This window comes from Cariama cristata, unplaced genomic scaffold (assembly GCF_000690535.1).
Source record: "Cariama cristata isolate BGI_N322 unplaced genomic scaffold, ASM69053v1 scaffold31538, whole genome shotgun sequence".
Taxonomy (NCBI): domain Eukaryota; kingdom Metazoa; phylum Chordata; class Aves; order Cariamiformes; family Cariamidae; genus Cariama; species Cariama cristata.
Genome location: NW_009631114.1, coordinates 1 through 14988, shown reverse-complemented (window position 1 = coordinate 14988; position 14988 = coordinate 1). Strand labels below are relative to the sequence as shown.

The 14988-nt window shown below is 46.5% G+C and overlaps 1 protein-coding gene across 1 annotated transcript; it reads right to left on the bottom strand.

Moving 5' to 3' along the window:
• Positions 1 to 1669: 1669 nt before the first annotated feature.
• ELAC2 (elaC ribonuclease Z 2) lies at positions 1670 to 14915 on the bottom strand. Its single transcript, XM_009705837.1, has 22 exons — positions 14852 to 14915; positions 14079 to 14143; positions 13363 to 13420; positions 12802 to 12870; positions 12126 to 12281; positions 11563 to 11621; positions 10788 to 10846; positions 10627 to 10699; positions 9449 to 9561; positions 8710 to 8808; positions 8366 to 8504; positions 8202 to 8287; positions 7023 to 7132; positions 6148 to 6244; positions 5577 to 5715; positions 4875 to 4913; positions 4598 to 4707; positions 4026 to 4125; positions 3825 to 3945; positions 3544 to 3622; positions 2630 to 2774; positions 1670 to 1929 (listed from the first exon to the last, which is right to left on the bottom strand). Exons 2-22 carry the CDS (start codon positions 14139 to 14141, stop codon positions 1687 to 1689), a joined length of 2157 nt encoding a protein of 718 aa, XP_009704139.1. The 5' UTR covers positions 14142 to 14143; positions 14852 to 14915; the 3' UTR covers positions 1670 to 1686.
• Positions 14916 to 14988: the final 73 nt, after the last annotated feature.

The following is a 14988-nucleotide window of genomic DNA, read 5'->3' as shown; positions in this document are numbered from 1 at the left end:
CCCCGGCTCACTCGGCGGGAAAGCTCCTGGGCACTGGCCGGGGTCATTTTTCTACACCAGGCACCGTCCGGTCCCTTTCACCACCCACTATCGTGTTGCTCCACGCCACTGCCCTGCTTGCATCAACCACCTGGAGCTGTCGTTTGTGTGCTACGGCTCTCCTAGCACTGCTGTATTTGCATTTTATTAATACCTTTATGTGAGAAGTAGTTCATTATTTTCTAAATAAAAGACTCTACTTCTATGAAAAGCAGCAGCCCAGGAGCTGCTTGTCTTACTACAGCAGTAAGCATGCCCTCCCCTGGGCCCCCCAACGTGATCCTATTTACACCCACACGATAACAAGTACTTGCTTAGTCTTTCCCCATGCTCCTGCTATTCTTAAAAGCCCAGCTGTGTCAATTACCCAGTTGCTGCTTTAGACAAGCATAATATTAAAGCTCAGTTAATCGACAAAAGATGCTTTGTTGCCTGTTTGTGTCTTAATTTTCCATCACCTTAAAATGAAGTCTTGAATCTTTAATATGTGCCGGTATCGTTTGCTGAGCAGCACTGAGGGGCCTGGTGCCTTTGAGTTGCCTCTGAAAAGTAACTCCTCAATTGAAACAGTGCAAAGCTCCCCCTCCTGCTTCCAAACACATGCAGTTACAGCACTGGTAAGGGAAGAAGCAAAGCTGACCCACAGAAAGCTTCAAAAACACTCTTCTTAACCACTCCAGAGCCACCTGCTATGCCAGCTTTCCTGGCCCCTGCATCCAGATCCGGAATCTGCTCGAGAAAACTCTCAGTTGTCTGTTCTGGAGCCATTCAAAAGCCACTCTGAGTTGTTACCAGCTTGAACTGGCAAGTGAAGCTCCTGGTTGTAGGGCAACAGGGGCAGATATGATTTTGCTGGCACAAAACACAGCCAGAGCAGGCATGAGACTCCAGCATCAGGATGAGATCTTGGTCCTTACACCAAGGCTGTAATGCAGGAACAGCCAACTGAGGTCATTCTCTGGAGCAATTCAGGTGTTCGTTTTCCCTCACTAAGTCCTCATTTGCTACCTAGACAAAACACAGCCGCCTGGAGGATGTTGAGTGGTTTATTCAGATTCTAGATAACAGTTTTGGAAAACTGATCTTATGGGGGGGAAAAAAAAATATCAGCTGAGAAAACCAAAATAAAATGGGAAGACAGCAGCATTCACATCCCTAATTTAACCTAAAAATTACCTGGGTCCCATTTTATTGTGAAATTTTCTCCTGTTATCTGGATTCTGATACAGGTACATCCCTCATAACTCAGAGACCTGCCCACATTATTCCAGTGAATCCACTGCCCCTCAAGGGCTTCTCAAACCTGATTTCTTGCAAAGGTCACAACTGCTGCTGTTACATTATCAATAGCTTGTAGCATAAAACCAAAAATTAAAACAGTTCAGAGAGAAGAACTTTTGGCTAAAAGAAAAGTAACACATGGACCGGTGAGATCCAGGAACAGGAACTGTATGGGCAGATACTGTAGCCACAAGGACTCATGCTGCTAACAGTAGCTTCAGTCCACAGAGACCCACTGATGACTGAGCAGATCCAAATGCCAAGTCTAGCCTCTTTTTCCATGGTGACTGTGGCGCTGTGCACCCCCGACGCCTGCAAAGAGCAAGACACCTCTTACAAAGCAGGGTATTCTCAATCTTGTCTCTTTCAGTTTACTGTTTTGAGCTTCTTGTTGGGTAGTTCCTGATGGTTCTCGGCTTGTTTCCGTTTCTGACATGGTGCTTCCTTGTTCTCACCACCAGCCAGTTTGTCTAAGACAATAGCAGTTTCCTTCAGAAGCCGCATCTCCCTTTTTTCCTTCCGCTCCTCCATTTCTACTATGTCATCTGCAAACAAAGCCTTCAGAGGCGGGATCAGCTTCGGGATGGTTGGAAAGTCACCAAAACGTACCTGAAATACATCAAGCATGGGAGGACCTACATGAGAATTTGGTTTCCTTCCTGCCCGCCTGCCTTTTGCTTGTTCGGATGGCAGGGCACTGCCTCCTCCTCTGTGCAGCACCCAGCACAGAGAAGCCCTAACCTCGCTGACCATTTTCAGCTACATTGACACTCGCAGGCAGGTCACCATTTTCAACCCTACAGCAGTCAGTCCACAGATTCCATACAAGTTATTTCCATTTTCTTCACAAGAAATGATGTGGACATGATACAAGTTTTGATTGATTAGTGAGCTATTCTCACTGCTATGACTGCGTTCAATCCAATGGCAGCAGTTTTTGGTTCCTGGACGTCTTTTGCAGAAAACCATTAAAGCAGCACTCCAACTGAGAAGGGAGTGGGAATGGAGGCAAAATTAGGTTTTCAGCTGGGAGCAGTGTGCACAGAATAGAGGTGAGATGAGGCAAGTACTCCGTATGTTAAGAATGAACTTCCGTTCTCAAGAGCCATCAGCACCTCTCTCGCTCTGTGCCACCCTTTCCCCACATTGGTGATGTCTGCTGCCAGTGGTAAAAGGAGCTGTTTCAGAGAAGACTACTCTTCAGAAGGAGATGGTGTATCAATACGAGTGGACGATTTGATTCACGAGCAGCCATCCCAAAGTAACATTGAAACCTTTGCTACGGTCTTGTTCAAAGCTCCCAACTTACCCTCATATGATCAAAAGCAATCCCAACCTTCTCACTGAAGTCTTCACTGAACAGTGGGATCTTGGCGTACCTCTGACTGAAGTGATTGAGCATGATGAACTCTGCATTCATCTTCATTCCAGTCTGAATGGCCTGTGAGGTTGTGCTGCAAAAGGAACAGGAACACGGCATTGCGTACCCTGGTCACACAGAGGCTGGCTAGTACTGCCTCTCCAACAGGGCAGGGCAGGCTGCTTTGCATCTAAGGTCACATCACACCAATACCAGATACCTTCTAACACCTGCAGAGCACAAGGTGTTCCTGCTCTTTGCAAGCACGCCCAGGCACCTCGTCTTCTGGCAACCTGCACTGGTGGCAAGTCTCTGACTTCCAAACGACTTTGAGTGCAGGAAAGCAGCTGTAATTATTTGGAGCTCTGCATTTAAGAGCTCTACAAACTGGGGACAGGAGCTTATCCAAATACTTGTCCCACGGCTGCCAGCTCTCTTGCAATGTAACTCTCACGTAATTCTGAGAACCTGCTCTCAGGTCTCTCCACTTTTGCTGGGGGCAGCACTCGGTACCACCGGCTGCATCGCTCAGTTTGAATTGCACAGTTAGCTACAAGGGTAAGATGACTCTTCTACCTCTGAAGATTAGTCCTAAAATGTAATTAAGTAGAGGGCCTTGCCTTTGGGCTAGTCTATTGGTAGAGTTACTATCGTCTGCTTAAAAGCCTTCCCCATTTCTCTTTGGGGATGTTCAGAGGAGCGGTGAGGGTTACAGAGCTGATGAAATGAGCAACACACCATTTTTAGTGCTGAAGAGCTCTACGCACACCAGAACTTGGACCTTTCACCACCAGCTCCAAGGACAAAACCCAGCTCAGCATCTTTGCCTTCCTAATAGTGATAGACAGCAGAACACACCCCACCTGTGTGTCTTCTCTATAGCTTCTTTTTCCATGCCATCTTCCAATGTTGCTTCATGGATCAGCAGGGTAGCATTTTTACCTGTGTAAATAATCACATATTCAATCTTCAGTTGAATACAGATTAATTCAGCTTCCTACATGAACTCTCATTTCCCGCCCTTAGCCCCTCAGTTGTGTTGCAGGCATAGAACCAAGGCTTTGGGGGTGCCCGCTTCAGAGACCGCTTCGAGACCTTTCTTCAAGAGATTCTTCAAAAGATTCAGAGGGTTTTTGTCACCTACCCATTTGTACTAAGGCCATGCAGGGCATCGTGTCACCAGAATAGACTACTTTCCAGCCAGATTTGTGGATCATTGAACATGCAAAAGCATTTTTACAGTGCTGGACTTCACAAGTCTGAAACTTAACAAGGATACAAGTGTTAGACCTCAGGTCCCCTCTTGCCACTCATAGCAACCGACCCTGCCAGCTCATAAGCTTACCTCAGCCAAGCCATAGTTCTCTAACAGAGAACTGACAAACCATTTGGCTTTAGGTTTGATGTTCTCACAGCCTTTCACGAGAGACTGGGAAGTAATCATTCTGTGAGGGAGGGGAGAAGAGAGAACTAAGGACAGGTACAGAGTAAAACCTGATCTTATCTTTAAGCAGCCTATTTCTCCTATTTCTTCTTCTCAGTTTAGCGCCTTACAAACAAGATATTTTTGTGCACCCATCTGTTTTTCCCCTTGCTTTCACTATCCAGTGCCCCAGTAATTCATCCAACCACTTCCTCCCCACTGTCAAATACTCTCTTTTCCAGGAATCTTTTTTTTCCACCTCCCTAATTCCCCTTTCCTAAGGAAAAGGAAAGTCTGCATGTAAGCCTCTATCAAGTAGTACAACTGAGTAACAAACCCTACTTTCCACTTTGCAAACTGCACATCCTAATTCCACACACAGTGGAAGGAGTCAGTCACCTTCAAAGAAGGGGTGGGGGGAATGGATGACAGTAGTATGCCTTGAATAAGGACCTAGCAAGGACATTTCTCCACATACGACACAGAACACTTACTTGATGTCTCCGAGAATTTCTTCACAGTGGTTGTGGTACTCGTGTAGCCAAGGCATGATCTGTTCAGGTGCTATCAGAAACAGGGGGCTGAAAGCCTGACCAAGGGCTGCCTGGAAAAGCAAAGGCAAGGGAGGCGTGGAAATATCAGTACTAGGTATACAGTAAATCAGAGAGAAGAAATACCTAAGGAAATGATGGTGCTTCTCCACTACTCAGAAGTTCCCCTCCCCTCACTCCAAGGCAAGTTTAGGAGCAGTGAAACAACAGTACTACTCACAAAAGCTCTCCGTCTCTCCATCAGGATGTTCAACAACCCCTGCAAAGGGAATAAACAAGACAGCAAGCTGTAGTCAGAAATATCTGGGGCATAAGTGGCAACAGTGCTACCACAGCTCAGCAAGCTGCAGTTTTTGGAAAATCTATAGTCAGAAATACATGATCACCGCTTTTCCGGTAACTGCACCTTGCTGAGCTTCTCTAACACTGTCATTGCTTATGTGCCAAGCTGGTGGCCAGCAGCCCACACCACCAGTCCCTCAGACATTCCCAGTGCCACTGTGTCTGCTCCCAAATGAAGGGTAGAGAGCAGAAAGTCTCTACCCAACATCTCCGACCCAGTGTGGGTTCCAGACACAAGACAGCAGACCAGCAAACAGCCTGCCCTGATCACACCTAATCTAGAATAGACCAACTGGTCTTCTTGTGACTATTTATTGCAAAGCACTGAAGGAAAGCTGGGTTGGACACTGCTAAAAAATTAGAGCTCTGGATGATCCCAGCAAGTCTGCAGGGACCCCTAACAGGAAGGGAGAGAGGATTAGAAACACAGACAGATTCAGTAGTGCCTGAGGAACGCAGGGGAAAAGTGCAGCCCTAACAGCAGGGCAGCCTACATTCATCAGCTGCAGCTACATTTGAATCTCAAACAGCAGAGCAAGCCTGCACAGAACCCCTTCTCCTTCCAACACACTGAACCTACCGAATGATGATCAGTATGCATGTGAGACACAAACACAGCTACTATGTTACACAGCACTTGGTCAACTTGCTCTCCATAGTGGCGACAGAGCTGTCCAAATGTTCCTTCTCCACAATCCAAGAGGAGGGATCGGGCAGAGCTGGCAAGACAAGTGACAAAAGACATTTAGCAGCCACTGGATGAGCTCTGACCAGGGCCCGTTCAGAGAGGGGAATCTTTTGGGTTGGAAAGCAGAGAGCTCTCAGTGCTCTACACCTCTAAACACTACTCCAGTCCTACTAGGCAAGGCTTTAGAAAGACTGTTCTGTCTGCATAGCTCATTCTGGTCTTGTGTTGACGCTGAACACACCCTTGGGGCAGATGGTAAAATGAATGAAGACTTTGGCTTTACAGATGGCTCTCAAGTCTTCCTCACCTACAGAGAGACAGGTGCCTGAAATTGAAGTCCTACAGACTCCACAATCCAGGCACTCTCCCTGTGTCATCAACACACTGGTCCAAACAGCCTTTGGGCAGCACCCTCTTGAGACACTGAGCCTCTCCAAGCAGAATGCATGACACTGGGATTTACCTGGTATTTACCAGCGTGGAACTGACATTTCGGATTTTCATTGGAATTGCAGATCCTGTTCCCAAGAACACAATTTCAGGATAAGCACATGCATTTCCTGGAGAAAATAGACAACAAGGATTTATAAGTAAATATTATCCACTTACTGCCCAGTTAGACACCATTTAGTTGAACAGCCTAGTAGCTCCAGAGCCTACAATTTTTGCATCCCTCAGCCTCTACCTTTCCTACAGCAGCAAGGTTTACAAGGGAAGACAGAATGAGCACCACCAAAACACATCACAATGAGTAACTGGATATCCAAAGGCAGGCAAATAAGGACTCTGCTCATTGCCCATGACAGAACTGGTAGTTCAAGAGGGACCTGACTCCTGTTCTACAGTGCACTGACTCTCCCCAGAATCAGGATACAGACAGTGAGTGGTGCTATGTCATACCATGAAAGCCTCACTGCCAGCAGGATAACTGAAATTCAGAAAAGACTGTCCCCCAGTGAGCTGGTTCTAGAGCAAGACTTCTCCCAGACATAAGGACTCACACCATGTCTGCTATGACAGCATTCAACACGAGTAGAGCTCTGGTCCGCTCAGAGAAACAACACACAGGCACTTTGTCTTTAATTGCCCCCAACAGCGCTCAATTCCAAAATCTAGTAGCTTTAGAAAACCAGAACAAGACTGCGTAAATCCAACTGAAACAAGCTAACTCAGTTTGCGCTAAGCCTGTCCTCTGCACAACTCCAGGAGGACTTAAGACCGACTCTCGGGCAGCAGGAAAACTGCATGTTCGGAGCTTTTTCTGGGCTCTAAAGCAGCGGGTCACAAAGATCTCCTACTTCCCGTTACACTGATCCAAGATAAGTTGCTGATCCTTACCTGGTACAGCAGACAGGCTCTCTTTGCACTCCTTCACACGAGTCTGGAAGTCAGGGAGATCCAAGGCTTCACTAACAAATGCGTCGTGATCACAGACAGTCACAGCATCTCTGAAAGTACAGGCCATGTATCAGGATGGGGCAGAGTAAGAACTGAAAAGACAGTGCTTTTCAGAGCAAAGTGCCAAATTACCGTGCCAAAACAGCCTTACAACAAAGGCTCAAATGTTCCTTCCAAGTTCCATTTTGAGGGGTTAGGGAAGATACATCCACGACTGTGGTGTGCTCCAAAAAGGCCTGGTTGGGCTGAGCCACGCCACAGAAATAATCATTCCACCAAACTGGAGGAGCTCCTGGAACAGCACTACGCTTCCCTGTGCTGTCCAGATCGACAGAGCTGCCAGACACTAGAGGGCACTGCAAGGCAGCACGGAGACTCCTGGAAGAGGAACAACAACCCAAAAGGGCTCCAGGCACCACTCAAAAGCATAAGGGACCTGTGTCCTGGTCCTGCATCAGAGCATGTGCAGTACTACAGGCCTTCAGGTATCTTAAGCAGAGAAACTTAAAACTCTTCTTGGCATCCGAGTCCTCCATTCTGTCCAACAGAGCCAGAAATTTGAGCCATAGCAGCTGGTATCCCCTTGCATCATGTGGTCCTCTGCCCTTAAGATCCTCACTGAGCAGCTTCACCTACGTGCCCACAAAGCAAGCATCAGTGGAGAAGTCTGCAACTGTTTAACCACTTGGGGCTTTCTGATACCATTTGAAGACCCAGAAAGCCTGATAAGGAGTTTCACTGGGCTCACCAAAAAGTCTCTCCCTGCTACCACCTGCTCTGCCACAGCCACGGTTGGGTGCACAGTATATGAGGTCAAAGCAAAGGACAGAGGAACACATGAGGCTACAAGAGTGAGGGACAGAAACAACACCCCAAACCAGTGGCCAAGTGGTGTTTTCAGTGGTTCACTCATCCATGTCCTATACTTTGTCTGAGACTTTCAGGGACAGGGACACACCACTCAAGACACAGCTGATAACTTGGCAGTTACACCAGCACGGCCACCAGTAAGAATCTGCAAAAGATGCTGACACACCATCCTCCCTCAGCACAGACTCCCACTGAAAAGCTGCTTCGAGCCAACACTCAAAAACTGGTAAGTCAAAGATGCTTACTGACCTCTGCCACTCCTGTTGTGGTCTGAAGTGGTATTTCAAGAGGCACTCTCCTCGCACAACGGGCACGCTACACACAGCCTCTTCTTCCTGCAGGGAGAAGCGCGACATTAAATATATTCTTTGCTCAGGGGCATGAGGTACACAGGCAAGTAGGGCCTGACCTACCTTGCTTTGGTAGGTGGTGAGCAGAGGGAAGATCTCTGGGTGGATGAGGTTCAGTTGACTTTGGATCTTGTAGCTGCGCGGGTTGTGCACTGTGGAGGAGTTTTCATTGAGCACCAAGTGCTGAGTTCCAGGTCCAAATCTGTAAGAGGACAATAAAACGCACAACAGCTTCAGCCTCACGTTAGAGTTGGGCACACCTGAGCCATTAGCTAAAATCTCATTTGAGCCAGCAGAGCCCTGCTGTCAGCCAAATGCTACTTCCGCTCCAGGAAAAACATTTACACCCTAAGAACATGCTGGCGCCCAACAGTGATATGAAACCAAGTAATCAGAAGATCACATACCTTTCCAGCCATTGCTGGTAGCGGCTGTCTCGAAGCACTGACTCTGGAGTCATATGAATAACCAAGGCCACCTGGTTCTCAGGAAGTCCTTCCTGGTACCTGGGGCACATTCGAATACAGAAAGAATACCTGCGCTTCAGTCCTCCATCACCTTGGCAGCCCCTCCCCTCTCCCATCTTGATGCTACCAGAGATTGCCCCTCCTGAAGCAGGCAAAGCACAGATCTTAAGACCACAGACCAGGAGCTCTAGGCTCTGCACTGCGGTAGGCACAAGTCTCTGCAAGGTGCAAGCACACTATTTGCTGACATCTCCGCTCTCTGCCCGCCCACAGCAGGCAGTTCCTCTCCTCCAAGAGCAAAAACATCTGCAGAGCCTTTCAGAAGCCTAACATGCTTCTGCACAAGCCCTACAGAAACGTTATATGCAGTTCAGGTTTTCACCACACAGGGAAGTGGCAGTCTCTACATTGCTCCCAGTAAGACACCAGTGCACATTTCCTTCTCTGGAGGTCCCTGAGGGAAGACAGGCTTGTGACAGCTACAGAACCCCACAGGTCCTGCACAGGTCTGCCTTTCCTAAAAGGCTCAAAATGCACCACCAGTCCTTTCTTGCATCTCTAGCTCCCTAACAGCCCCAAACAGCTCAGACATCAGCCAGAAGAACCAACACATCTAGAATAGAACAAGAACTTCCCTTTGGCAAAGCTCAGCACAGACGTCTTCACCCAGCCCCACTACCTTCGGAAGGCCTCGTTTTCACAGATGGCATCCACAAAGCCCTCATGAGGACACTCCAGCACAATGAACACTGGGCCAGGATCAGTAGGGGTGCACAGATCTTCAGGAAAGAGCTGCAAGCAGATACACCAAGGTCAGACCACAGTCAAGCTATACACGCAGCCCTTCTTGCATCATTATGTCTGACTCTTTCAGCAGCTGTTCTACGAGCCAGGCCCCAGCAGGCAGCTCAAAGCAGGCTTTCTCAATGCTCAGCAAACTCAGCCAGTGTGGTTCTTGTTCCCTTTCTGCTCATTACACACGTTTGCATTTTGCTGTATAATGACAAATCCAAACCCTGGTCTAGAGCAAACCACAATCTAATGTAAAGAAGAGAATTTTAGCCACTTCTAGGTTCCCACAGCAGATTCAGATGGTACCAAAAGCATGCTTAAGAAAAAAGGCTTTACGAAATTCTGATGACACAAAGATGTGTCAATCTTATCTCCCAGGTTACGATCTTCACTTACAGATCCTCTGGGACATGGCCAGAGCTGGCTCTGCCTCTCACTTCAGACTAGTGTTTGAGGGATTAAGTCCCTGCACACAGGAACGATCGAACTTCTTTTGGTCTAAGAGGTGCAGAGTAAGGAGGGAGTGCTAGCTACACAGGCATTCAAACCCCAGGTTTAAAGCACGCAGGGATTAACTCCACCAGTTCACTCCTAGATCTGTATCAGCTTTGGGAAGGGGAGATGGAAGAAGCTCTGACAAATAGCAGACATACAGCCATACTCACAAACAAATTCATTTTGTTTTGAGCGTATTTCTCTAACCACACCCCTGCAACAGCCCCAGACATGCCCCCCACTAGAGTCACATTCAGCAACAACTTGGGGTTGGGACAGAGACCAGTTGCTAACCAAAAGTAGCCACTCAAAGCTCAAAACCAGCAAAACCCATGCCAAACTCTTAGCAGGGATAAGAGGAAATAGGCAGACAATCAGCATCTACCCTTGCCTGAAGAATGGGTATTAAAAAAAAAAACAAACAAAAAAAAACCAAAAAATAAAACACACAAACATGTCCCAATACTTATTGGTAGGTAAAACATTCTGCACAAAAAGATTGTCACCCTGGGAGCCCAATGGAGGAGGGAGGATGGCAAAGCCACAGCAGAAAGCACAGATACATCTTACCTCTCTGCCTTCGAAAGTGATGCTCTCCCCGTTTTTGAGAGATGTAATTATGGGAAGAATGGCTGGAGTTCCCCTGAAAACAAGGCCATAGAAATATTTAGCTTATCAACACCAACATGCCTGGTGTTGTCCTATCCCCCAGGCTGAGATCTTGTACTCACACTGGCAGGCCCATCTCCTGTGCTTTAGCTGCTAGGAATTTTCCCTTCCTTGGGTGAATCTGAAAAGAGTTAAATAAAACAGAATTATCAGCCAAATAAAGAGGGCCAGGAAACAAGATCCACATACTTCCAGTTTCTTACCCCACAAGCCAAGGGAATATTTTTTTTCTTTTCAGTTCCGCAGCCACTAGCCTAATTTACCCCCAAAAAGCTTCTACTAGACTTTCTGGTTTCCAAGATCATGCTGTTGCTTCTTGCTCCCTTCTTTAGCCAAGGAAGCAGGACAGACTTCCCTACTGTAAGCATTAAGCAAGAATGGAATCTGTATACTCTTAACTGGCCGCTCTATAAAGAACACTTCTAAAAAAAAGTCTCTAGTTTTTACACATTCCTACTGATGCTACAGTTACTCTGACCTTTGAAAAGTAGAATCACAAAATAGCTTCAAAGTCCTGATTCAAAATGCTATCTCCAACTAAATCTGTTTAGAGAGATGAAACATCCTAATGACATTAGGAAGCATTTCTTTACAAAGAGGGTGGTCAAACACTGGAACAGGCTTGTTCCAGTGAGAGGTGGTTGATGCTCCATGCCTGGCAGTGTTTAAGAGGCATTTGCACAATGCCCTTAATAACATGCTTTAACTTTTGGTCAGCCCTGAAGTGGTCAGGCAGTTGGACTAGATGACCGTTGTAGGTCCCTTCCAACAGAAATACTCTATTTTATTCTATATTCTATTCTACATTGATTTAGAGATCTTTGTGTCCAAGCTTACTTTACAAAGGAAAGCCATCACCACATCGGGATGCCTGCTTGCACACTTCTGTTTGTCACCTGTAAAAAAAAAAATCAAAACTACTCAGAATCATCACTGACATTTTTCTTAAAGCCAAAATATGTCAAAGTTTGCTAAAGCATTAACAGGAACGACACCATCCAACCGACTTTGAGCCCAGCAACAAAATGTTAAAAGCCCTTAAGGCCAGAGAGCCCACGGTTTCAGCTACAAGAAACCAAAATAAAGCTCAAGACTGAAAAATAATCAACCCCAACATCCACTCGTAACTAAATTACAAAGGCCAGAACACCCACTCCAGCCAGGGGCAAACTACTGCAGGGACTAATCACATCCCAAGTACGAATCACATAAAACTTCCAGACCTTATTAGTTCTGCATCAGCTTCCAAAGTATCAGAACTTATTCTGCTCCATGTAACCCTTCAGTTGAGCTTCTCTACAGACCTCACTTCCAGAGTGCAAACAGCTCGGAGGACAAATGCATATCCTTAATTTGGCATTATTTCATTAAAGTTAAAAAGGTCATTCTATTTTTTTCACCTCTTTTCTTTGGGCTTTCTTTTTCCTTGCCTTCCTCAAAGCTTTGCTGTGCAGCTCTTGGGGATCCAGGCCCTGTGTCCCTTTTAGGGCTATTTTCATCTTCGGTTGATGCTCCAGGACTCTGAGGTAACATACTTTCAGCAGCTAGTGGTTTTCCTGTCCCAAATCCAATAAAAAAGATCACTCAATCAAAACAGACAGGTAAGAAATGCATGAATAGCATTCCCTTTTCCACAACAGTCATGTTTAAACTGCATCAGAGTACAGAGTTCTTCCCCCCTGGCTGATTTGTGCTTGCACACTGTAGTCACTTATCTCAGGAGCAATCTGTCATCCAAGTCCTTCAGATTCTCTCAAAACTGCTAAACTCTGTCAAGTCTGTGCCTGTACTCCAAGTGCCACAGTTTCCAGCAGTAAGAAAACTCAGTTGGCTAAGAAAGCCAAATCCAGTGATGTTTCACATGTCATTCTATACACCCACACCTAAAGAAACAAACCAAGGCCCTGATTCAGCAGGTCTTGTTTCTTTGAAAGAGATCCTTCTCCTGAGAAAAACATGCAAATTAATAAACCTCTCCTTACTCAGGCTTGCAAACAGAAGCCGCTCCTTTAATCACCTTAAGCACAGTTACTGAACAAGTGCTTCTGCTGTCTGACTACAGTGTCACATGCTCACCTGTAAGAGGTATTTGGTAGACTGTCATTGTCTCATCCTTATACTCTGGCTCTGTGTGCAATTGCACAGCTGGAAGGAGAACAGAAACCAGCATTAACAAGTTCATAAGAAGAGACTCATACTCTACAAGAATTTAATCAGGAAAATAGCTTTTTTTCCTTTTTTAAACAAAACCCGCTCAATGTCCCCCTTCCCTTTCTCTGCCCAACTGCAAAGATCAATGAACAATTAAAGTTCTTAAAAGCCCATCAACCACAAAAAGCAGTCCATGATACCACGGTACGCAAGTTCACTAGCAGACTCTGGAAGCAAACTGCCTTTACAGTGCTCTATAACCGAATGCTGTCTACTAGTCAGACAGGCAGCAGCCTACCAGAAACAGAGATGGAAACACTTTCAAACAGTGTATCAGATCAAAACAAATGTTTGAAACCTTCTTTGAGTGGATCTAAACCAGAGGCATTTATTCTGAAGTTGTTACTCTGCAATGCAACGTTGGCTACAGCTGAAACAAAAAGTAGTTACAAGTTCATATTCGCTACACATCACTGACCTACATACCTAAATCCATCCTTTTCAGAGGTCCAGGAAAGAGTCGAATCGCTTTCAAGTAGTTTTGCTGGAAAACAGTGAGTGTATCAGGAAGCCATGCCCAAACAGTGCAATTACAAGCACCACTTTCAGTCGCTACAGTTACTTTCAGTGAAGTCAAAGGCTCAATGCTCAGTCAGGCAAAAACTCAGAAGCACACAGCCAATCAGAAAATACTGGGCAGGTGTCTCACATCCGGTGGGCATTACTTATTTAGAAAGAGAAAGGAAAACAAAGAACCACTCTCCCCATCCCTTCCATCAATATAATTAATCAGCAGAAATTGCAAGGAAATCAAACAATGCTGATGATTGGAAATTTTCAGCCTAGACATGGCATTAGGCTGGCGAGGATCACGTTAAGATCAGAGACCAAGTTTCCATTAAAAGAAAACGGAGAGGGAGCAGACAGAAGAACAAAGGATGTTCTTTTTCCAAAACATGATCTACCAGAATATTAGCTGACAAGACAGTTTTAAGGAGCAGAAGTCTGGCGCTGTGCTGTGTGTAACTGAAGAGATTTGGTTTTTAAAGCCAGCCCTTCTGGAGGACCTTCAGGCTGGCACTAACTCAGACCAGCATTTTACACCTGTACGATGATTCTCTCCTTTGATATCAGCTCTCCCAATTCCACAGTAAGCTTTAACATTTGAAGAGTTCGCTCTCCCTTCTTTTTTCCCTACTTACCAGCTTTGGTGGCCCTAGGAAAACACATCTTTGAAGCCCCATAGCCTTTAACGTAAGAATCATACCTAAAAGAAAGCAGAGAAACAGGTTTATCACAGCCTCACTAACCGCTGGTAGATCACACAAGGAGTGCTGAGCCTCTACATGAAGGCCAGAAACGAATTTGGATGTAAATGCAATTTTGCCTCAGCTCTGTGGCAGTTTCAACAAGTCATTTACCTCCACAGGTAAAGAAAACATCTACAAATCTTGACAGTCACAATTTGGAGCAAGTTACCTGAACAGACTTTTAATCTCCTTCTTTCTCAGAGATTTCCAGAATTTTAACGGACAAGATCCTAAGTGATCTGTTCTAATCCCACCCTGCTTTGAGGACAGGGGTGGGTCAGAAACCTTTGTAGGTCCATTTGAACTCAGATTCATCTAACTCATGAACAGCTCCCTGCCAGCAATGCAACACTCTTAATGCCTTCTACTCTAGAAGATTTTGGGAAGATAAAGCCACGCATGCTGTGGAGGCAGCGCCTCTTCCACCACGTGCTCGCATGCACTGTCGCAGAGACTACATTGCAGCTGGAAGCACCGCAGAGCCCCACGTGCAACCCAGCCGCTCTGACAGCGCTTTTCCTCTCTCCACCGCTACATGAAAGCCCCCATGCACCACCCATCAGGCAGCTTGCAAAGCAACCTAGACAACTGCTGCCTATGGCTGGACCTTGTGAGGGCAATCAGCGCCAGGCTGCCACCAGGGCACCCAGCTAACCTCCACTCACCTGGCAGCCCACCGACGTTGGCCCAGGCCACCCGGCTGAGGAAGATGCTGTCCAGGTGGGAGATCTTCAGCCTGAGGGGCGAGATGGGGGTGGGTGGGGGTAAGCAGGGACCGATGCAGCCCCGGGGCGGCCCCCTC